The sequence below is a fragment of the Scyliorhinus torazame genome, chromosome 11 (genome assembly GCF_047496885.1).
Source record: "Scyliorhinus torazame isolate Kashiwa2021f chromosome 11, sScyTor2.1, whole genome shotgun sequence".
NCBI lineage: Eukaryota > Metazoa > Chordata > Chondrichthyes > Carcharhiniformes > Scyliorhinidae > Scyliorhinus > Scyliorhinus torazame.
In genome coordinates this window covers 17,643,764-17,666,889 of record NC_092717.1, presented here as the reverse complement: position 1 = coordinate 17,666,889, position 23,126 = coordinate 17,643,764, and the positions used below count along the sequence as shown (strand labels likewise).

At 47.2% G+C, this 23,126-nt stretch overlaps 1 protein-coding gene across 1 annotated transcript in view; it reads right to left on the bottom strand.

Moving 5' to 3' along the window:
* LOC140386083 (orofacial cleft 1 candidate gene 1 protein homolog) overlaps positions 1 to 21,623 on the bottom strand; it is a 56,321-nt gene extending 34,698 nt beyond the window's left edge. Inside the window, exons 1-2 of the mRNA XM_072468661.1 lie at positions 21,521 to 21,623; positions 6,750 to 6,835 (exon numbers count right to left, since the gene is read on the bottom strand). Coding sequence (XP_072324762.1) covers positions 6,750 to 6,776 — 27 coding nt within the window. The 5' untranslated portion in view covers positions 6,777 to 6,835; positions 21,521 to 21,623. The remainder of the gene's footprint in view (positions 1 to 6,749; positions 6,836 to 21,520) is intronic.
* Positions 21,624 to 23,126: the final 1,503 nt, after the last annotated feature.

The window sequence follows — 23,126 nt, the reverse complement described above, 5'->3', positions numbered from 1 at the left end:
TATGTTGCCTCCCTGTCAAGGGTCAAGGGTGTCTCGGCGCGGCTGCAGGACATTCTGAGGGGGGGGGGAGGGTGAACAGCCAGCTGTCGTGGTGCACATAGGCACCAACGATATAGATAAAAAATGGGACAAGGTCCTACAAGCTGAATTCAGGGAGTTAGGAGTTAAACTAAAAAGTAGGACCTCAAAGGTAGTAATCTCAGGATTGCTACCAGTGCCACAAGCTAGTCAGAGTAGGAATGTCAGGATAGATAGGATTAATGTGTGGCTTGAGAGATGGTGCAAGAGGGAGGGATTCAAATTCCTGGGGCATTGGAACCGGTTCTGGGGGAGGTGGGACCAGTACAAACCGGACGGTCTGCACCTGGGCAGGACTGGAACCGATGTCCGAGGGGCGGTGTTTATTAGAGCTGTTGGGGAGGGTTTAAACTAATGTGGCAGGGGGCTGGGAACGGATGCAGGAAGTCGGAAGGTAGTAAAGCAGGGACAGAAACAAAAGGCAGTAAGAGGGAAAGTGTAAGGCAGAGATGCCATAGTCAAAAATCAAAAATCGGCGACAGTACAAGGTACAGTGACTGAGGGGAACTCAGCGATTAGGCCCAGTAATACTAAAAGGAATAAAACTGGAAGTAAAAACATAAATGGTAAGCGACGTGGCAGGTTGTTACATGAGGATATGGGTTCAACGACAAGGAAAATTAGGAGAAAAGTTAAGAGGAAATATAACTTAGAAGAGGTTACTGATCGAGGCGGTAAGTGTCGTGGAAATCATAATAAAGACAAATTCCTCGAGATTCGATTTAAGGAAATTTATTTACACAAATATATTTGCGGAGAGAGAGTGTTCTAGCTGCAAAGCCATTGCACTGCACTCTGAGTTATGCAGTAACTATCAAACAACTTTGAAGAGATAAAGCTTGGGAACATATGCAAGAGGAAATATGAATGTTTTGCCCTTGGTTTAAAAACAATTCGAGTCGCATTTTGTTGTCCTTCGGAAGAACAACTTATTATCATCATAAGGCCGAGTACAAAATACTAAGCAGTATTTACTTTACATTACTTGACCTACTTATTTTCTCTCAAAAGCAGTGTTAAAATATAGTCAATATTCCCAGCATGCTTCTAAATTGGTAACTCATTAATTTCCCTTCCACATTAAGATGCAAAACAGAGGTATAAAAGCCAGCATAAGTGTACTTTACCTGAATGCTCGTAGTATTCGGAATAAGGTAAATGAGTTGATGGCGCAAATCATTGTGAATGACTATGATTTAGTGACCATTACTGAAACATGGTTAAAGGATGGTCACGACTGGGAGTTAAATATCCGAGGGTATCAAACTATTCGGAAGGACAGAGTGGATGGTAAGGGAGGTGGTGTAGCACTAGTGTTTTGTGCTTAAACAAAGGAGATTACAATGAGATGAGAGAAGAACTAGCTAAGGTAGACTGGGAGCAAAGACTTTATGGTGAAACAGTTGAGGAACAGTGGAGAACCTTCCAAGCGATTTTTCACAGTGCTCAGCAAAGGTTTATACCAACAAAAAGGAAGGACGGTAGAAAGAGGGAAAATCGACCGTGGATATCTAAGGAAATAAGTATCAAATTGAAGGAAAAAGCATACAAAGTGGCAAAATTAGTGGGAGACTAGAGGACTGGGAAATCTTTAGGGGGCAACAGAAAGCTACTAAAAAAGCTATAAAGAAGAGTAAGATAGATTATGAGAGTAAACTTGCTCACAATATAAAAACAGATAGTAAACGTTTCTACAAATATATAAAACAAAAAAGAGTGGCTAAGGTAAATATTGGTCCTTTAGAGGATGAGAAGGGAGATTTAATAATGGGAGCTGAGGAAATGGCTGAGGGTCGGGCAGATGGAATACAATGTTGACAAATGTGAGGTTATCCATTTTGGTCGGAATAACAGAAAAAGGGATTATTATTTAAATGATAAAATATTAAAACATGCTGCTGTGCAGAGAGACCTGGGTGTGCTAGTGCATAAGTTACAAAACGGTGGTTTACAGGTGCAACAGGTGATTAAGAAGGCAAATGGAATTTTGTCCTTCATTGCTAGAGGGATGGAGTTTAAGACTAGGGAGTTTCTGCTGCAATTGTATAAGGTGTTAGTGAGGCCACACCTGGAGTATTGTGTTCAGTTTTGGTCTCCTTACTTGAGAAAGGACTTACTGGCACTGGAGGGTGTGCAGAGGAGATTCACTAGGTTAATCCCAGAGCTGAAGGGGTTGGATTACGAGGAGAGGTTGAGTAGACTGGGACTGTACTCATTGGAATTTAGAAGGATGAGGGGGGATCTTATAGAAACATATAAGATTATGAAGGGAATAGATAGGATAGATGCGGGCAGGTTGTTTCCACTGGCAGGTGAAAGCAGAACTAGGGGGCATAGCCTCAAAATAATGGAAAGTAGATTTAGGACTGAGTTTAGGAGGAACTTCTTCACCCAAAGGGTTGTGAATCTATGGAATTCCTTGCCCAGTGAAGCAGTTGAGGCTCCTTCATTAAATGTTTTTCAGATAAAGATAGATAGTTTTTTGAAGAATAAAGGGATTAAGGGTTATGGTGTTCGGGCCGGAAAGTGGAGCTGAATCCACAAAGGATCAGCCATGATCTCATTGAATGGTGGAGCAGGCTCGAGGGGCCAGATGGCCCACTCCTGCTCCTAGTTCTTATGTTCTTATTTCATAATCACCATGGTCTGTCAGGATAACAGTACTCTCCATATAAAAGAAAATTATTGCGGATGCTGGATTCTGAATCACAAACAGAAAATGCTGGAAAATCACTGCAGGTCTGACGGCATCTATGGAGAGAGAAGCGAGCTATCTTTTTGAGTCTGAGTGACTCTTTGTCAGAGTTGACGCACTCTAATTTAATTCACACTAAAGAATACCCACAAATGCATTTCTCGGAGTATGAATGCTGTTCGTACAGCTCGATGATCGAACAATTATCATTGTTTCATACCCATTACTATGCCACCTGAAGTGAGCAAGACCAAAGGGTCTTCATAGAATCAGAGAATCTCTACAGTACAGAAGGAGGCCATTCTGGCCCTTGAAGAGTACCCTACCTAAGCGCATGCCCCGAACCTATCCCCATAACCCAGTAATCCCACCTACCCTTTTGGACACTAAGGGGCAATTTGGCACGGCAAATGCACCTAACCTGCACATTTTTGGACTTTGGGAGGAAACCGGAGCACCCGGAGGAAACCCACGCAGACACGGGGAAGACGTGCAAACACCACACAGGCGGTCACCCATGGCCAGAATTGAACCCGGGTCCCTGGCGCTGTGAGGCAGCAGTGCTCACCACTGTGCCGCCAGTCTTGATATATCTATAATATGCAGCAGAGTGGTTAGCACTGCTGCCTCACGGCGCCGAGGACCCAGGTTCGATCCCAGCCCCAGGTCACTGTCCGTGTGGAGTTTGCACATTCTCCCCGTGTCTGCGTGGGTCTCACCCCCACAACCCAAAGATGTGCAGGCTATGTGGATTGGCCACACTAAATTACCCCTTAATTGGAAAAATTGAAAAACAAATATGCAGCAGACTGGTCCAAGTCACCCCTTGCTTTCTCCTCAAATAACTCTTCAATGTCACACTTATACAGATCCAATCCATGGTTTATTCTGCTGTGGGATGTGGGATCACTGGCAAGGCCTGCATTTGTTGCCCATCGCTAACCACATTGCTGTGCATCTAGAATCATATGTAGGCCAGGTAAAGACAGCAGATTTCCTTCCCTAATGGGCATCAGTGAATCAGGCGGGTTTTTATGACAAGCAACAATGGTTTCATGATTACCATTGCTGAGACTATGGCTGCGGTTTTGCACCCTCGTTCCCCACGAGTGCAAATGGTGACGTATTGCGAGACTCGGAAAACGAAACCTGGCCAGCGAGATCCCGTTTTCTGATTCTCCCCGCCCCTCGCCAGTGACCTAACGCTGTTCCCGCCCCAGAAGGTGGGAATTAGCGGGCACCCTCACTTTTCATTTCCTCAATTGTTTTTGGGCTGCATTCAGTTTCAAGCTATTAGGATTTACACTGGGTAATTATTAAAAAGCTAAACCTAACGTGGACAAACTACTCAAGTGTTCAATGTGATGCTTGGCTTTGCAAGTGTGGAAGGTATTCCTGAAATAAATGCCAGTAACAGGGAATACACTGTAACTCTTGCACCCGGCAAACTGAAACAGGAATTCTGCTCCGACCCCAGCTACCGTCGCACGCGCAGTTTCTGTAAACATTCGCCTCATCATTATGCATCCCGAAACCTCAGTATGCCGCATTGCCCCATTCCCCTCTTTGCTATCCCCACCACTCCCCTCGCTGGTCTCCCTCACTTTCCCTGCTCCCTTCCACTCCATAGAACATAGAAAAATACAGCACAGAATAGGCCCTTCGGCCCACGATGTTGGGCCGAACCTTTGTCCTAGATTAATCATAGATTATCATAGAATTTATGATTATCATCGAACTTCCTTCCTGTTCTCCTCATTACCCTCGTCCCTTCCTGCTCTCCCTTTTTCCCTCCGTGTTCCCCTCACCGCTTCACTCGTCCATCTCCCTTCTCCATTCTCCTCCTTCCCCCCACCCCCCGCTGCCCTCCGTCCCAGGAGTGAGGGGGCCACAGGGGGACTGGCGACGAGAGAGCAAAGGGAGGAGAAAGGCTGAAGAGGCAAAGGGAAGGAGGAAAACTGGTGGGGAAGAGGAACGAGGAGAGCAGTGAAGCGAAGCGGGGAGGGGAATGGGGAGAGAGGTGAGGGGAGTGAGAAGATCAGTGAGGGGAAGTGGGGTAAAGAGCGGGGAGGGGAGCGGGGAAAGGGGAAGTGGCAAGGGGCTGTCAGTAAAACCTAATTAAATCCTTCGGTTTCGATTATGTGCCGATTGCCAACTCTTCAGGCAGCATTAAGCTGGGCCAGTGCCTGGACCTGGAAGCTCCCTGGAGTATCCAAGTTAACTTGGAGTTGCAATATTTGATGTAGGCTACTACCTGGGCCATCGCTGTACGTAACATCACTGTCTCTGCCACGGCATCTGCACGCGTGCAGGAATTGCTCCCCCTAGTGTTGCGGCACAAATAGACACTGGCTGCTGAATATTCTGAAGGACAATTAGAAAAATCAGCAGATTCCTGACTTTGATTACTCTTGGAATTAAATATGCATGCAGGGGAAAGAGCGACTGTGGTTTCCAGCGATCGAATTCCTACTTGGCGGGATGAAGGGAGTCATGTGAGAGCGTTCTGCTTCTTCTCCAGGCGGCATCCTGAATTACTCAAGGGTCGTGAACTCTAGCTTAATGTCGTGATTTTGCCACAGGGCAGGGTGAGGAGGCTGGTCTCAGCCAGTAAAACCCTGTGCTGTTGGCGTTATTGTGAACAGCATGTCTGCCATTTAGCCAACTGAGCTAACTGCACCTCACCCCCGACCGCCACTACCCCACCCTCATCCATTCGCTGCCCCCCTGCCTTCCATTGTGAACCATCGCTCCCCCCCCCCCCAACCCTTACAGAGCTCTCTTTCCACATTGCCACCCTTGTCTTTGCGAGGCCTGGTGAAAAGCACTTCAGGAACACCACAGTGCTATGCCAGAAAGGTTTGTTACTCTCACCTAGAAGTCTTTTGCAAACTGAGGACTGACTTGTGCACACCACTCTTTAGAAATCGGGTTTTAGACCGACGTAATTTCCCGCTGGTGTGAAGCAAGATTGGAAAGCTTGATAGAATGCCGGCTGCAGGCTATTTCAATGAGCGCTCGTGAGATGCAAATGATTGCAAATGTCGTTCACGCCACCAGCCATCAGTGAGATGGACCCGTCTTTAATCTGCCCGCCCGCCACCGGGACAACTGCAACCTGATTTTAAGTTTCTGAATTTTTGGCTCCCCACTAAACGCTCTGCTCCCGCCCACCACCAAACCCATCGCCAGCGGAATGGGAGAATTCTGCCCAATGAAACCCAGAACAGACAAACACAATGGGCGAGTTTCTCTGGTGCCGTCTGTGCATGGCTGCCTTGCAGGCTGTGGCAATGGTGTTCCACAGTCCTCCGCCTGGCCACCCCCCTCGCGACTGTTCCCGGCCCTGGTAGAAGCCCACCGGCCAGCGGAACTACTGTCAGCAAACTATGGCGATGTTGGACACTTTCCCTACCCCCCTCTCTCCCTCATCCGTCACGGCGAATTGTCCCCAAGTTTTAAAAGCACAAGTGAACCTCACAGCCGAGAATTGCCCCCAGTGGAGGAGGAGAATGGCGGAGGCCCCGGAGAATAACGGATCAGGCCCACTAATGAAATGCCAAGGGTGTTTACTGTACGTGCAGAGTCGAACGCATTGACGCCACTGTTGAGGCACCACAGAATTGCGATTTGGCGTGATCCCGGCGCCGGCCACCTCATCGGCATCAAAGCCGATTCTCCGCCCAGTCGCGTTCCCCGATTTCAGCGTTGGCTGACAGAGAATCCCGCCCAAGGGGTCTCCCACTTAAGGCAAGAGGTTGGAAGAATTTTGTTTCTCTCAGAGGGTGGTGAATCTTTGGGGCTCTCTTTCCCCGAGAGTGGTAGAGGCAGGGTCATTGAATATTTGTAAGGCAGATTCTTGATTAACAATCAAGGATTGGAGGCCACAATCCGATCAGCCATGACCTTATTGGATGGCAGAGCAGGCTCGAGGGGCCGAATGGCCAACTCCTGCTCCGAATTCATACGCACCTACCTGCTCATGCTGCTTTTCGTCTGCCATCTTTACATTGGTTATCTTGCACACTGCATCCGTTTACTTTCCAACCACAGAAATACCACCTATGGGGTCAGAGAGAAACAATGTCACATTTCCAAGAGTTATAAATGCATTCATATTTTCAACCAGTTTTGTCAACTCTTCCCTGTTCAGGAAGTTGAATTTCTTCCAAATCCGACCCCCTAATTATCCTCTTAATGCTCAACTTTGGATCTATGGGATTTTCTTATATACGTTCATGGGATGTGGGCATGGCTGGCAAGCCCAGCATTTGGGGCCCATCCCAAATTGCCCCAGAGAACTATTAAGGGTCAATCGCCTTGCTGTAAGTCTGGAGTCACACGTAAGGAGACCAGATATGAGCGGCAGAGTTCCTTCCCTGAGGTACATTACGTGAGGTTTTTTTTATTTGCAGTCAGTGTTTCATGGCCACCATTATGAAGGCTCGTTTTCAAATCCAGATTTTCTTTTTAATCAGCTGAGGTTAAGTTTCACCAGCTGCTGTGGGGGGAATTTGAACCTGGCCTACAGCGTTTGTGCAGGGTCGTCGGATTACTCGTCCAGTGACATTACCATTGTGCCACCTCCACACCAAGTCATGGGAGCTGCCCGATAAACATAATGCGCTCCGTCAGTTTAGGACGCAGATTTGATTTCTCTCCCTGTGCTCAATTCCATCTTCCCAATACAGGCTTGCATTTAATCGGGGGCAGGAATCTATTGCTGAACTCCACTGAAGCTCAGAAGACGTGCTGCACTGTCAGATCAGACAGGAAAATAAAACAACCATAAAACTGCTCCTTCAGGTGGGTGTAAAAGATCCCATAGAGGGTGAGCAGGGGCGTTCTCCCCACTCTCCTGGTCAATATTTGCCCCTCCACCAACAGCTAAAAGCAGATGGTCTGCTCATTGCCTCACTGCTGTTTGTGAGAGTTTGCTGTGTGCAAATTGGCTGTGCTTTTCACATACAGGGTTGAAAATCCCTGATCCAAAATGCTTGGGGCCGAGGATGTATCGGATTTCAGAACCTTTTGGATTTCGGAACATACTGCACTGGTGCGGCATGCATTGGGAACTGCGCAGGTGCGGCACGCGTTGGGAACTGCGCAGGTGCGGCACGTGTTGGGAACTGCGCAGGTGCGGCACACGTTGGGAACTGCGCAGGTGCGGCACACGTTGGGAACTGCGCAGGTGCGGCACACGTTGGGAATTGCGCAGGTGCGGCACGCGTTGGGAATTGCGCAGGTGCGGCACGCGTTGGGAATTGCGCAGGTGCGGCACGCATTGGGAACTGCGCAGGTGCGGCACGCGTTGGGAATTGCGCAGGTGCGGCACGCATTGGGAACTGCGCAGGTGCGGCACGTGTTGGGAATTGTGCAGGTGCGGCACGCGTTGGGAACTGCGCAGGTGCAGCGTGCATTGGGAACTGCACAGGTGCGGCACGCGTTGGGAATTGCGCAGGTGCGGCACGCATTGGGAACTGCGCAGGTGCGGCACGCGTGGGAATTGCGCAGGTGCGGCATGCGTTGGGAACTGCGCATCGCCCGTGAGCCTTGCGGGAGTTTCCACTCATGACGTCATATTGGTATTAGAAAAAAGGGCCGATTTTGGAATTTTACGATTTCCAGCATTCTGGATCAGGGATGCTCAACCTATATTGCAACTGGGACTCACCTCAAAAAGCATTTTTTCGATTGTAAAGCACTTTGGGATGCCCTGAGATCATGGAAGTGTGATATAAATAGAAATATTTGCTTTCCCATGCAGGATCCAGCAGGTTTCCCCATGAAAACTTTAAAAGCACAACATCTTGGCATAACAAGAAAAGCAAAGCCAATTCATTCAAAAGATACTTGCATATTCGCTGTGAATAATTGACCACATCATATAGTATTCAGTCTGTGTAATAGTTGAGAGCTTTACAATTAGCGTCAATAACCCTAGGCTAAGGATCAAACAAAATAAATAGCTATTCCGAATCCCCAGCCAAGCCTTTTCCCCTTTGTTAAGAAAAACAGGTGCAATGTCCATTTTTCCACCGTTAATTAACATTCCAGTCATTTGTGGTTATGAACCATGCATTTCCTGAGAATTCTGTTTCACTTGTGATTGATTGATTGATTGATGGATTGATTGATTTGCTTTATTGTCACATGTACCGAAGTACAGTGAAAAGTATTTTTCTGCGGCCAAGGAAACGTACACAGTACGTACACAGTAGACAAAAACGAATAGTGGATAGTTACAGTGGATGCGAAAAAGTACACAGTACATCGGCAAATAAGTGATTGGTTACAGTGCAGAACAAAGACCAAACAAAGCAAATACATGAGCAAGAGCAGCATAGGGTAGGGCAGCACGGTGGTGCAGTGGGTTAGCCCTGCTGCCTCACGGCGCCAAGGTCCCAGGTTTGAATCCCGGCCCTGGATCACTGTCCGTGTGGAGTTTGCACATTCCCCCCCTATTTGCATGGGTTTCGCCCCCACAACCCAAAGATGTGCAGGCGAGCTTGATTGGCCACGCTAAAATTGCCCCTTAATTGGAAAAAATGAATTGGGTAGGTAAAGGGTAGCTCGAAGCCTAGTGGCCACACTCAACTGCTTCACCTGATCCTCTTGATTCCACTGTCATGGCATTCTTTGTTTTTTATCCTCTTCCCACATCCAGACCCTTTCCATGTTCCCGCCCCTTTGCTTATCTCACATCCCCTAACAGTTTCCTTTAGCTGGATGCCCCGATTATATCCTCTCAGATCCCTTGCTTCCCTCCTATGTCACTCATCTGCCTCTCATTCTTCCCTCCCCAAACCCACACCTTGCCTTCCCCACCCTCATGTTGTGCCACCTCCTCTCTCACCAGCTGCCTTTCTGTCACTTCGCCATCCCAAATGCTCGATTCTCCTGAACTCCTCAATTCGTAGCTCCTCCCCATGACCATTTCAGCCCTCACAGTCCCTCCAGAACCAGGCCCAAGCATCCTGAACTCCTGAAGTTATGAAGAAGATTGGTAATATGCACGTCTTCAATTTTAAAATTCTCATCCTTCTTTACAAATCCTGGCAGGGCCTCACCCCTCCCTTTCTCTGTAACCTTCTCCAGTCCCACAACACTCCGAGATCTCTCTGTTCCTCCAATTCTGGCCCCTCACACATCCCTAATTTCCTCGGTCCTATCTGCCTCGGCCTGAAGATTTTGAACTCCCTCCCTAAACCTCTCCGTCTCTCTCTCTCCACCTCTCTCTCCATTCTTTTAGATGTTCTTCAAAATCTTTTTTAAAAGAGCAGCATAGGGTGTCATGAATAGTGTCTTACAGGGACAAGATCAGTCCAAGGGAGGGCCGTTGAGGAGTATAGTAGCTGTGAGGAAGAAGCAGCTCCTATGTCTGGATGTACGGGTCTTCAGACTTCTGTATCTTCTGCCTGGTGGAAGGGTCTGTAAGAGAGCAAAACCTGGGTGGGAGGGGTCTCTGATAATCCTGTCTGCCTTTCTGAGGCAGCGGGAGATGTATATAGAATCAATTGGTGGGGGGGGTGGGGGGTGGTAAGCTTGTGTGATGTGTTGGGTTGAGCTCACCACACTCTGAAAGTCCGAAAGCAAGATGGTGCTTTGAAATCCCCTACTCAAAGTTCCCTTTGTGGTTTGAAAGACAGGGATTGCTCATGCCTAGAGACAAGGCATTCGGAGATTCCCCCAGAATCTCCGCACTCTGGGTCTTGCTGCTGTATTCACGCGCCATAGTTGACTGCATTGCCTTTTTGTCCTTCTGCAGTTCCCCTTCGCAGTTTAGAGCTGGGTTCCTCCACTCAGCCCAGCATTGTGTGCAGGCTCAGTGGCAGACAGTCCACTGAACTGAACATTTTGGTGTGTACAGCTATCAGTAACAGCGTCTGTTACTATGATCCTGGTCCAGACACTGGATACTGAACAGGATGCTCAATATTTTACAAGTCTGTGAGGAAAGGATACCGCGCTCCAGGAGTGATTTCATACAAAATAGGGATATGTATATTAGTGCAAACTTTATTACTAACACAGTATTAAAATATCTTTAACGGGCAGCACGGTGGCACAGTGGGTTACCCCTGTTGCCTCACGGCGCCGAGGTCCCAGGTTCAATCCCAGCTCTGGGTCACTGTCCGTGTGGAGTTTGCACATTCTCCCCATGTTTGCATGGGTTTCTCCCCCACAACCCAAAGATGTGCAGGGTAGGTGGATTAAACACGCTAAATTGCCCCTCAATTGGAAAAGAAAATGAATTGGGTACACTAAATTTTTTAGAAAAAAAAATATCTTTAACATCACACAAGAAAATAACTTATAATTACACCTTAAACAATTCTAATCAATACAGTGACACAATAACCCTTAACTGCTATCTTTACTTCCACTCAAACAACAAAACCCTTTCAGATCCCAATCTACTTTTAAACACAGTTAGCACTCAGGAATAATTGCTGTAAAGAGATGTACTTTTGAGAAAGAGGGATCTTTTGAGACTGCATTAAAAGAAAGAGACCTGACACCCTGTCAGAATAATGCGGAATCTCTGGCTGTATTTTTTCAGAAACCTTCTCAACTCTCCTTCCAGCCAAAAACTAACACTGAGCCTGAACAACTGACTGCTTCAACCCCTGACTCCTCCCATTAACTACATCTTTTTAAAAATAAATTTAGAGTGCCCAATTCATTTTTTCCAATTAAGGGGCAATTTAACATGTTCAATCCACCTACCTTGCACATCTTTGTGTTGTGGGGGCGAAACCCATGCATACATGGGGAGAATGCGCAAACTCCACACAGACAGTGGTGTCACAGAGCTGGGATCGAACCTGGGACCTCGGTGCCATGAGACTGCAGTGCTAACTGTGCCACCGTGCTGCCCCCTATTAACTACATCAACTTACTAACCTGAACACAATGGCTCTAATTATCTACTCCGTGGGGAAACCTCTTAATGTAAATAAAAATCCATTAGCCCAAACCTTTACGATGCTTTAATTGCACCTCCAGCTCCAAAAAGCTCTTTCATACCAGGATTTTAAAAACTTGACTGCAGCAGTCACACACACACTAACCCTGGCTTTTAACCCTTACTGTATCAAATACAGATAATGTATCTGAAATTACTACATTCATCACACGGTGCCTTAAACTTGTTTCCGTCCTGCACTTGCTTCTGCACTCTTGTACTGGGAGAACCATCCAGCGCAGACTCTCAGGCCAACCCTCAACACTTCCAACTCGGTTTCTGTCCTGCTCTGGAGTAGGACAAGTAGGGTAAGAGTTTACACTGAGTGGGAACGGTAAGCAGAGTGAGATCAGTGTGAATTTGAAGCAGTTCCACTTTGCAAAGTATGTATAGGGCGGCATTTCAGTGAGCGAATCAAAAAGGAAGAGATGGTCCAAACAAGCACAGCCTCAACCTCACCAGCCACTGTGATCCTGATGTGTCTGTGAACACAATATCCATGGCATCCTTTTTCAAAGTGTCCAAGACATAAATGACCTTTTTGCTCCTTTCCACCTGTGTTCCCTAATGCTGTGTTCCAATGTGTGTCCTGTAAGAACATGGTGAATGCGCCAGTGGTTGAGCTGTGGAACAGCTGTCCAGATGTGGCAGTCAGCATGGAATAGTGCTGCTGGTATGAGAGTGAGAGGTGAGGACAACCGCGCGTGCAGGATTTGCCAATGGCAGAAGAAGCAGTGGAGTGGAGCGTGCTGCGTTGAATGGCCCACAGTGACGCAAAGGCGTACATAGAACAATTGAAAGTTCCGGAGCTCCAGGCGATACAGGGCTGAAGAGGGATAGAGCGAGAGAGAAAACATGTATGTGAGAGTTTTTGTTTCAGATTCCTGCATCCACAGTAATTTTCTTTTGTCTGAGTGAGGGGGTTACTTTGGCAGCTCCAGTGACATCATTGAACTTCTTCCAACATTGCAGCTGATGGGTGGAATGCACCTGGCATTCACCTGCTCTGTCACCTCTGACCATTGATGCCACACAATTTGCAATGGCACCCTTCTGCCCTCAGGATAAAGGGACCTCCACAGCTCACAAATAATGCAGGGTGGAAGGTACACCTTCCAACTTCACACGTGCCTCTTGTTGATTTTAAGCGCAGCACCAATTTTGTGCCTGACAGTAGCCCATTCACCTGGAAAAGGCACTCAAGAGGAGACAAAGGAAAAAAGTAGAAAGTTGCCACTTTACATTATTCATACCATCTAGGGTTCTGTACAGATCTAATGTTGCAGTTTTCTTACAGCAATGCTACAAGCGGCATCTATTACATTGCAAAAATGTCAGAACAATGCTTCTACCTTTGTGGGTTCAAGACCCCACTTAACGGAACATTTCTCCTCCTTATCTTTGAGGATGGCTATTGGCTGCTGCTCTTTTATTTTTTTTATTTTTTTAATAAATTTATAGATTACCCAATTATTTTTTCTAATTAAGGGGCAATTTAGTGTCGCCAATCCACCTACTCTGCACATTTTTGGGTTGTGGGGGTGAAACCCACGCAGACACGGGGAGAATATGCAAACTCCACACGGATGCTCTTTTATTTCTGGCTAGAGACAAGCTGAGGGAGCAGTCCACAGTATGGAGCTAAAAATGTGGTCTCTTGACCATCGAGGATCATCAAGCAGCCAGAATTTTGTTTTCCCTTTTTAAATAAATTTAGAGCACCCGATTATTTTTGTTTCTAATTAAGGGGCAATTTAGCGTGGCCAATTCACCGAACCTGCACATCTTTGGGTTGTGGGGGTGAGACCCACCCAAACACGGGGAGAATGTGCAAACTCCACACGGACAGTGACCCGGGGCCGGGATCGAACCCGGGTCCACAGCGCCATGAGGCAGCAGTGCTAACCCACTGCGCCACCCTGCCGCCTTAGCTGCCAGAATTAAAGACACAATTTACAAACCGACAACATTTATTTTGGTCAGCAGTGCACCCGATACTTGTAATTAAACACGTCACAATCGAGAAATCCATGTAACAACAATGACTTACATTTAGATAGTACCTTTATTATAAGAAATGGTTCAAAACTTTTCACAGGAGCGTTATAATGCACAATTAGACACTGAACCACGTAACAAAATATTAAGGCAGATCACCAAAATTTTAGTCAAAGAATTAGGTCTTAAAGGGAAAAAGAAAGGCAGAGAGGTTTGGAGAGGGTGGTATGGTGGCACAGTGGTTAGCACTGCTGCCTCACAGTGTCAGGTTCAATTCAGGCCTTGGGTGACTGTCTGTGTGGAGTTTGCACATTCTTCGTCTGTCTGGGAGTTTCCTCCGGGTGCTGCGGTTTCCTCCCACAGTCAAAAGATGTGCAGGTTAGGTGGATTGGCCATGCTAAATTGCCCCATAGTGTCCCAAGATTAGGTAGGGTTACGGGGATAGGGCGGGAGATTGGATCTGGATGGGGTCCTCTTTCAGAGGGTCGGTGCAGACCCGATGAGCGAATGGCCTCCTTCTTATGATTCTTTGAAAGGAATTCCAGAGGATAGGGCTCAGGCGCAGACTTCAACCGTGGAGAGATTAAAATGCAGGGATACTCACGCGGCCAGAATTCGAGGGACGCAGATATCCCGGAGGGTGGTGGGGCTAGAGGAGATCCCAGCGGTAGGGAGAGGTGAGACCAAGGAGGGATTTGAAAGCAAGGATGAAGATTTTAAGATCAGGGTATTGCTTGGCAGTGTGCACAAGGGTAATAGTTGGACGGAACTCAGCCCAAGTGAGGACATAGGCAGCAGAGGTTTGGTTGACCTCAGATTAACATGAGGTAGAATGTGGGAGATCAACTAGTGCACTGGTATAATCAAGTCTTCAAGTGATGAAGGCATGAGTGAGAGTTTCATAGAATTCCGACAGTGCAGAAGGAGGCCATTTGGACCATCAGGTCTGCAACCGACCCTCTGAAAGAGCACCCTACCCAGGCCCACTCCCCCACCCTATCTCCGTAACTCGATAACCCCATCTAATCTGCAAATCTTTGGACACTAAGGGCAATTTATCATGGCCAATCCACCTAACCTGCACATCTTTGGACTGTGGGAGGAAACCAGAGCACCCGGAGGAAACCCACGCAGACACGGGGAGAACGTGCAGACTCCGCACAGACAGTGACCCAAGGCCGGAATTAAACCCGGATCCCTGGCGCTGTGAGGAAACAGTGCTAACCACTGTGCAATAGCAGATGAGCTGAAGCAGGGGCAAAGCTGAGAGGTGGAAATAGGCAGCCTTAGTGATGGAGCGGATAATTGGTCGGAAGCTCATCCTGCGGTCAAATATGAAACCGAAGTTGCGAACAGGTCAGTTTGGACTTGGGCAGTTTACAGGGACAGTGACGGGTGGCTTCATCTTCCCTATGTATAATCAGAGGAAATTTCTACTCGTCCAGTACTGGATGTTGACAATCGGTCTGATAATTTAGCAGGTGAGACAAGTGGTCCAAAGATAGAGCTGGGTGTTGGCAGCGTCCATGCCGAAACTGGATGATGTCACTGAGGGGCTGCATGTAAGAAAGAAATAGGAGGGGACCAAAGATAGATCTTTGGGGGCACCAGAGGTAACAGGGCAGAAAGAGGAGGCATTGTAAGTGATTCCATGGCTACCATTAGATAGCTAAGACTGGAACCAGGTGAAAAGAGTGACACCCAGCTGGACAACAGTGGAGAAGCGTTGGAGGAGGTCGGTGGTCAACCATGTCAGAGGCTGCAGACAGTTCAACAAGTATGAGCAGGGATAGTTTACCTTTATTGTAGCCACATAGACTGTCATTCCTGACTTCAATAATAGTCATTCGGCCTTGCGGTAGGGAGATGGGTACCAGACTGGAGCAATGTAAACATAGTGGGCAGGATGCTCTGCAGCCCATTGCCGAAATTGACAACGGCAATTGGCTGGAGAATGGCTCCCGACGCCAGAATCGGGGCAGGCGCCAGTTCGCGATGCTCCGCCCTCTCCAAATCGGAGTCACTGGGATGCGGGCAGTCGCAACCCTGTATGCATATAATTATCTGGCCCACCTGCTGTGCTCCGCCTCCGATGGGCCGAGTTTCCGACAGCATGGGCCACGTGCGATCCCAGCGGTCGGGAGCTCGGCATGCCAGCTGTGGACAGCGTCCAGGGCCGCCACACTCGGCCGAGATCCATGCCGCTGGCCGGGGGGCTTCTGTTAGGGCTGGGGGGGGGGGGGGGGGTGAGTGGTGGGGGTTGGCCAGGAGGTGGGCGGGTGGACGGGTACCCGGTCCAACATGGCTGGCGCCAGTTTTTCCAGCGCGACCGGTGCATGTGTGTGGGTGTAGGCGTGCACAGCTGCAGACTGTCGGCCCTGCAGCCGAGACCCGCCGATTCTCCGACTCTTTTCCGCGCTTTCCGCGGGTGTTTCACGCAGCGCTGGTGCTAGGCTCTCACCGGTACCAGAATCGGTGATGGTTTCGCCAGTGACGATTTTCCCGTCGTGAAATGCCACGGATCCTCCCTTGTCGCCGGCACTAAGCCTCAGAAACGGAGAATCCTGCCCAATATTCGGCAGGAAAATTGACACAGATTTGAGAGGCAGCAACGCAATCAAGGACTTTAAGAGGGGAAATGGAGATTGAAGATGGGACAGGGGTTGTCCAGGGTAGATTTCCATTTATATAGCACCTTTCATGTGGTAATACATCCCCATTCTTCACAGCAGTGTTACCAAACTAAATTTGGTGCCAAGTCATACAAGGGAATATTAACACAGTTGACCAAAAGGTTGGTCAAAGAAGTGCATGGGTTTTAAGGAGCAACTATAAGGGAAAGGGAGTGGCTTATGGAAAAAATTCCAGCACTCAGGGTCAAGGCAGCTGAAGGCACAGCCACTAATGGTGAAGGGATGAAAATCAGGGATGCACGAGAAGCCAGAATATAGACATGGGAGTGTTTCTGCTTGTTTCATCCAATGCACACCCTCTCCTGCTCCTGCCGACAAGTTTCACTTACCCAAAGTCAAAGCATTTAAGGGCTCATTCCTCACTCCTGAGCTCAACATGCTGCCTACAAGTGCAAGAACCTTTAATTGCACCACACCAGCAGCCTGGGCATACTGCAAAACCAGTTCAATTTAAAGCAATTCCCTAACATAAACATGAGAGTATAACAATTAAAATTGCAATACACTGGCAGACACTGAATAATGAGGTGTTAATTGTTCATCTAAATGAGTCAGTTCAACAGATTAGCATTTATAAAGGTGTAAAAGAGCCATCATATTCCGCTTTTTAAGTATGCATTACAGATTAAAAAGCTACAGTGAAATGAGATGTTATACTTTCGCAGAACAGACATCCCATAAAAATTATAAGGGAGAATTTTTTTTTTTAAATTAATTGAGTAAAGGCAAAAGCAAAATTGACTGCAGTACATGGGACAAAAGCACAGGAAAGTACAGAACGCCTTATTGATCATTCAGACAAGAGGTCATCAGTCTGAAACATCGACTTCATGACTCTCGCCGCACAGTGCTGCTTGACCTTCTGATTATTCCCAGCATTTTCTGCTTCTATGTTTTATCAACCCTGCTCCTCCTGCCTTGCACAATTGTTGGGTGCATGCTGATTCACTTAATCACTTGTGTGAGCTAAAGAACACGAGGTTCAGATGGCAATATCTGTTTTTTTTTTATTGGCATTTGATGCCTGCAGATAACGAATTTAAAGTCAAGCACAGGTCATCGATCTGACATTGTCACACAGTGCTGGCAACCTAGGCTGGTGAGTGGGCCGCATGTGGGTTGCAAGATTAAAATTGGGCTTGTTCACTAACTATGTCATTTGAATAAGATTGAATACATTTAATACATGCCAAATATTTCATAACACGCTACAGAAAACGCTTAATCGTTTATATTTTAATAGATCTATCATCAACTTAAATGGTAAAACCAAAATAAATATTTACACTTTGGACACAGAGGGAGCACACGGCTTTCACAGTCAATGTTGCGAGCAACCAACACGCACCTCACTTCACTTGCCCTCGCTTTACGTGCAAATCACTTCAATCGCACCAATAGGAATAATCGAAACTTTTCGGGGTGGCACAGCGGCACAGTGGTTAGCACTGCGCCGCACAGCGCCAGGGACCCCGGGTTCGATTCCGACTTCGGGTGACTGTGTGAAGTTTGCACGTTCTCCCCGTGTTTGCGTGGGTTTCCTCCAGGAGCTTTGCGTTCCTCCCACAGTCCAAAGATGTGCATGGGTAGATTGGTCAGGCTAAATTGCCCCTTAGGGTGGGGCTGCAGGAATAGGGTGGGGGATTGGGACTCGATGGGGTGATCTTTCGAAGGATCGGTGCAGACTCAATTGGCTGCATGGCCTCCTTCTGCACGGTAGGGATTCTATGTTCGATCATGGAAATCAACAGAATGCGGCAACTCTACACGTGGGCAACAGTCAACAAAATGTCTCGTGAGCCAGACTCAGAACCCTAATGTGACGGATGTGGACCCCAGGCCATATTTGTCCACCACTAGACACTTTTAACAGCACAGGAAGTGTGACACTTTAATAAAGTGATTCATTATAGTTGTCCTCTTTACATACAATTCTTCTTGAGATAGTTTTAGAGGAGTGGCTTTTATATATAATACCACACTCCTTAGGTAAAATATCTTCTCATCTCTTAATTGAGAATTCTTTTCTACTCTTGAGACCAGGGACTGCAGTTTACATTAAATAATCTACTTATATCTACATCAACTATGACTTTCTGATCTAGATTGTATCGCCTCTCAACCTTCCTGTTCTCCAATGAAAGCCAAGCTTTATACTTTGATCTTTACTTCCTTATCACTGAGCCATAATCTCGGGACTCCCTACCAAACAGTTAGTGGGAGCACCTTCACCACGCAGGCTGCAACAGTTCTAAAGGCCCATCACCATTTCTCAAGGGCAACTCGAGATGGGCAATAAATGCTTGGTCAACCGTCGGAATTATTTTATTTACTTTTCTACATTCCTCACCCAGTGTCATCATAAACACACAGACAGAGTGAAGCCACTTCTAACTTGTCCCCATGCTCTTGCAAGATCAACAATCTGTGGGAGGGAGAGTTGGCTGAATCAAGTAAGCAATGGATTCTGTGTGGGATTCTGAAGACAACAGAGCAGCATTGGGTTGAGATGTCACCATTGGAGTTGCTCTGGCTATAATTGGGTAGGTACGAGTGAAATCCAAGTGAAGGCAAACCCACTGGGTTAGACAAGTGAGAAGAGACATATTTCTTTTATTTGTTCATGAGACGTGGCTGTCGCAGGCTATACGAGCATTTATTGCCCATCCCTAATTGCCTTTGAGGGGGAAGTTAAGAGTCAACCACATTGCTGTGGGTCTGGAGTCACATATGGGCCAGACCAGATAAGAACAGCAGATTTCCTTTCCCTAAAGGACATTAGTGAACCAGATGGGTTTTTATGACAATCGACAATGGTTTCATGGTCATCATTAGGCTTTTAATTCCAGATTTTTATTGAATTCGAATTTCACCATCTGCCATGGCGGACGTGGGTCCCCAGAGCATTACTCTAGATCTCTGGTTAACTAGTCCAGTGACAATACAACTTCGTCACCGCCTCTCCATTGTAGGAGGGTGGTGTGCAAAACCATGCAAATGGTTACAGAGAGGAATATTTGTGGCTTTGCTTGGGGCCATTTTGGTGCTGTGGCAGTACTGGAAAACTGACTGAAAGTATTCAAACATTGGAAATATCATGATGGATTTGGGAGACACTGGGAGTCACAAACTCAAGAGAAGAAAGGGAGTTTGAAGGTGGGGTGATCGGTTGCAAGAACAGAGAGATCGCGGGTGGGTTTGGATAAGGATTAAGTCAGAGTAGAACAAGAAGTGGAGGGATTAACAATAATGTTCAAGTTGATGTACTGACGGACAAGGAGGTTAATGGAAGTCCAGTAAAGATCAGGGTGGCGGGTGAGTGGGACTCGAAGTGGCATAGCATGCAGCAGGGGACATCTGGATGCATTGTGAGTTTAAGTTGGGTGAGACTAGGAAGCCAGAGAGGAGGCCATCAGAACAAGTCAAGTATCAACACGGCAAGAACAGTTTGGGCAGCACGGTGGCACAGTGACTACTTCACAGCGCCAGGGTCCCAGGTTCGATTCCCCGCTGGGTCACTGTCTGTGCCCGTCTGGACTTTCTCCCCATGTCTGCGTGGGTTTCCTCCGGGCACTCCGGTTTCCTCCCACAGTCCAAAGACGTGCAGGTTAGGTGGATTGGACATACTAAATTGCCTTAAGTGTCCAAAAAGGTTAGGAGAGATTATTGGGTTACGGGGATAGGGTGGAAGTGAGGGCTTAAAGTGGGTCGGTGCAGACTCGATGGGCCGAATCTCCACTGTATGTTCTATGTTATTAAGTGTGGATTTCAGACGGGGCAGATATGGGGCAGGTGGATGGAGCTGGATGGCATCTTCAGAGATGGAAGTACTCCATCTGTGATGGACCATGTTTGGCATCTAAAGCTAAACTCAGCATGGGGCAGCTTACCAAACTCCAGGTGGGCAGCACGGTGGCGCAGTGGTTAGCATTGCTGCCTCACGATGCTGAAGTCCCAGGTTCGAGCCCAGTACTGGCTCACTGTGTGGAGTTTGCACATTCTCCCCATGTCTGCATGGATCTCACCCCCACAATCAAAAGATGTGCAGAGTAGGTGGATTGGCCGCGCTAAATTGCCCCTTAATTGGAAAAATATAATTGGCTACTCCCAAATTTTTTTTTTAAAGTTCCAAGAACCAAGCCACTTCACAGTGGCATTATCAAACAAAACTTACCGAAGCATAAGAAACATTAGGTAGCTAAAGGTTTGGTCAGAGAGGTAAGCTTTCAAGGAATGTCTCACTAGAGGGTTAGACAGAGTGGCGAAATGTTGGGGAGGGTATTACAGAGTTTGGGTGCTCAGCGACTGAAGGCATGTCCACAAGTGATGGAGTGATGAAAATTGGGGGTGCTCTGAAATGCCCCACCTTTGTCTATTATAAACAAAAGCAAGCAGCTCTTGGAATGTTTGCTATAGCATTACAAGCATTTGATCTATCCAGAGGGCAGATTTTGCTATGTTGTACTTTTGTGAAAAGTTAATTTTATAAATATACAGACACACATTTGTTAATAGCAATTGACCTTTGTTTCCAGCACGGCAGCCGGGTTATGGACACCGATTTCCAAGCGAATTTAGATCTTCGATTCACAGGTTCATCTGTTCTGAGACGAAACTGAGTTTCGAATTAAATGCAGGAGAAAACATCACTTTCTTCCAATTAAACGGGGGAAATAAATTCAATAACTGATCCGTTTTGTAATAAGTTCAAAGTGATGCGAGCCGAAATAAAGAGTTTTATCATTCCCTCTGAATCAGACTTAAGTCAATCAGACATCTTCCAAACTGAAAGGTGCAATTTAAAAGAACAGGAACTGTTAAAATCAACCCAAATAAATAATGCACACACATTAATTCAATTCGAGTAGCGACCTCCCCCCACCATCTATCCCAGTAGAACCTCGATCCTCTGTCTCCTCCAGCAATTAAGCCTGAACATAGACCTTGCAACCAACTCCTCATTTCCCTAGTCTCCCTGAACATGGTTGCCCCAGCAAGCTGTTGAACAATCGCCATTGTGAAGCAGCTCCCTCCCTCCTCTCGAATCAAGAGTAAAGTCCCTCGCTTGCGAGCTGGAGCCTCTTTTACCTGGTGTTCCTGATGTCTCTGCGATCACAGCTGCACTCGGCGGAGCAGCTCGATGGCTCTGAACAACCCTGGGAACAGTGTGACAGCACGCTCTCTCTCTCTCCCCCTGCAGCTCCAGTTGCCAGCCTCTACCAGACTCTGCTGACAGGTGAGAGAGACAATGTTTGACACCAGCCCAGCAGGAAGACATTCTTTCACGTGAGCTTTTGTTTGTAAAAGGGGGAAAAAGGACTAAAATGTTTATACGTACAACAACAAAGAACAAAGAAATGTACAGCACAGGAACAGGCCCTTCGGCCCTCCAAGCCCGTGCCGACCATGCTGCCCGACGAAACTACAATCTTCTACACTTCCTGGGTCCGTATCCTTCTATTCCCATCCTATTCATATATTTGTCAAGATGCCCCTTAAATATCCCTATCGTCCCTGCTTCCACTACCTCCTCCGGTAGCGAGTTCCAGGCACCCACTACCCTCTGCGTAAAAAACTTGCCTCGTACATCTACTCTAAACCTTGCCCCTCTCACCTTAAACCTATGCCCCCTAGTAATTTACCCCTCTACCCTGGGGAAAAGCCTCTGACTATCCACTCTGTCTATGCCCCTCATAATTTTGTATACCTCTATCAGGTCTCCCCTCAACCTCCTTCGTTCCAGTGAGAACAAACCGAGTTTATTCAACCGCTCCTCATAGCTAATGCCCTCCATACCAGGCAACATTCTGGTAAATCTCTTCTGCACCCTCTCTAAAGCCTCCACATCCTTCTGGTAGTGTGGCGACCAGAATTGAACACTATACTCCAAGTGTGGCCTAACTAAGGTTCTATACAGCTGCAACATGACTTGCCAATTCTTATACTCAATGCCCCGGCCAATGAAGGCAAGCATGCCGTATGCCTTCTTGACTACCTTCTCCACCTGTGTTGCTCCTTTCAATGACCTGTGGACCTGTACTCGTAGATCTCTTTGACTTTCAATACTCTTGAGGGTTCTACCATTCACTGTATATTCCCTACCTGCATCAGACCTTCCAAAATGCATTACCTCACATTTGTCCGGATGAAACTCCATCTGCCATCTCTCCGCCCAAGTCTCCAGACAATCTAAATCCTGCTGTATCCTCCGACAGTCCTCATCGCTATCCGCAATTCCACCAACCTTTGTGTCGTCTGCAAACTTACTAATCAGACCAGTGCCATTTTCCTCCAAATCATTTATATATACTACAAAGAGCAAAGGTCCCAGCACTGATCCCTGTGGAACACCACTGGTCACAGCCCTCCAATTAGAAAAGCATCCCTCCATTGCTACTCTCTGCCTTCTATGGCCTAGCCAGTTCTGTATCCACCTTGCCAGCTCACCCCTGATCCCGTGTGACTTCACCTTTTGTACTAGTCTACCATGAGGGACCTTGTCAAAGGCCTTACTGAAGTCCATATAGACAACATCTACTGCCCTACCTGCATCAATCATCTTAGTGACCTCCTCGAAAAACTCTATCAAGTTAGTGAGACACGACCTCCCCTTCACAAAACCGTGCTGCCTCTCACTAATACGTCCATTTGCTTCCAAATGGGAGTAGATCCTGTCTCGAAGAATTCTCTCCAG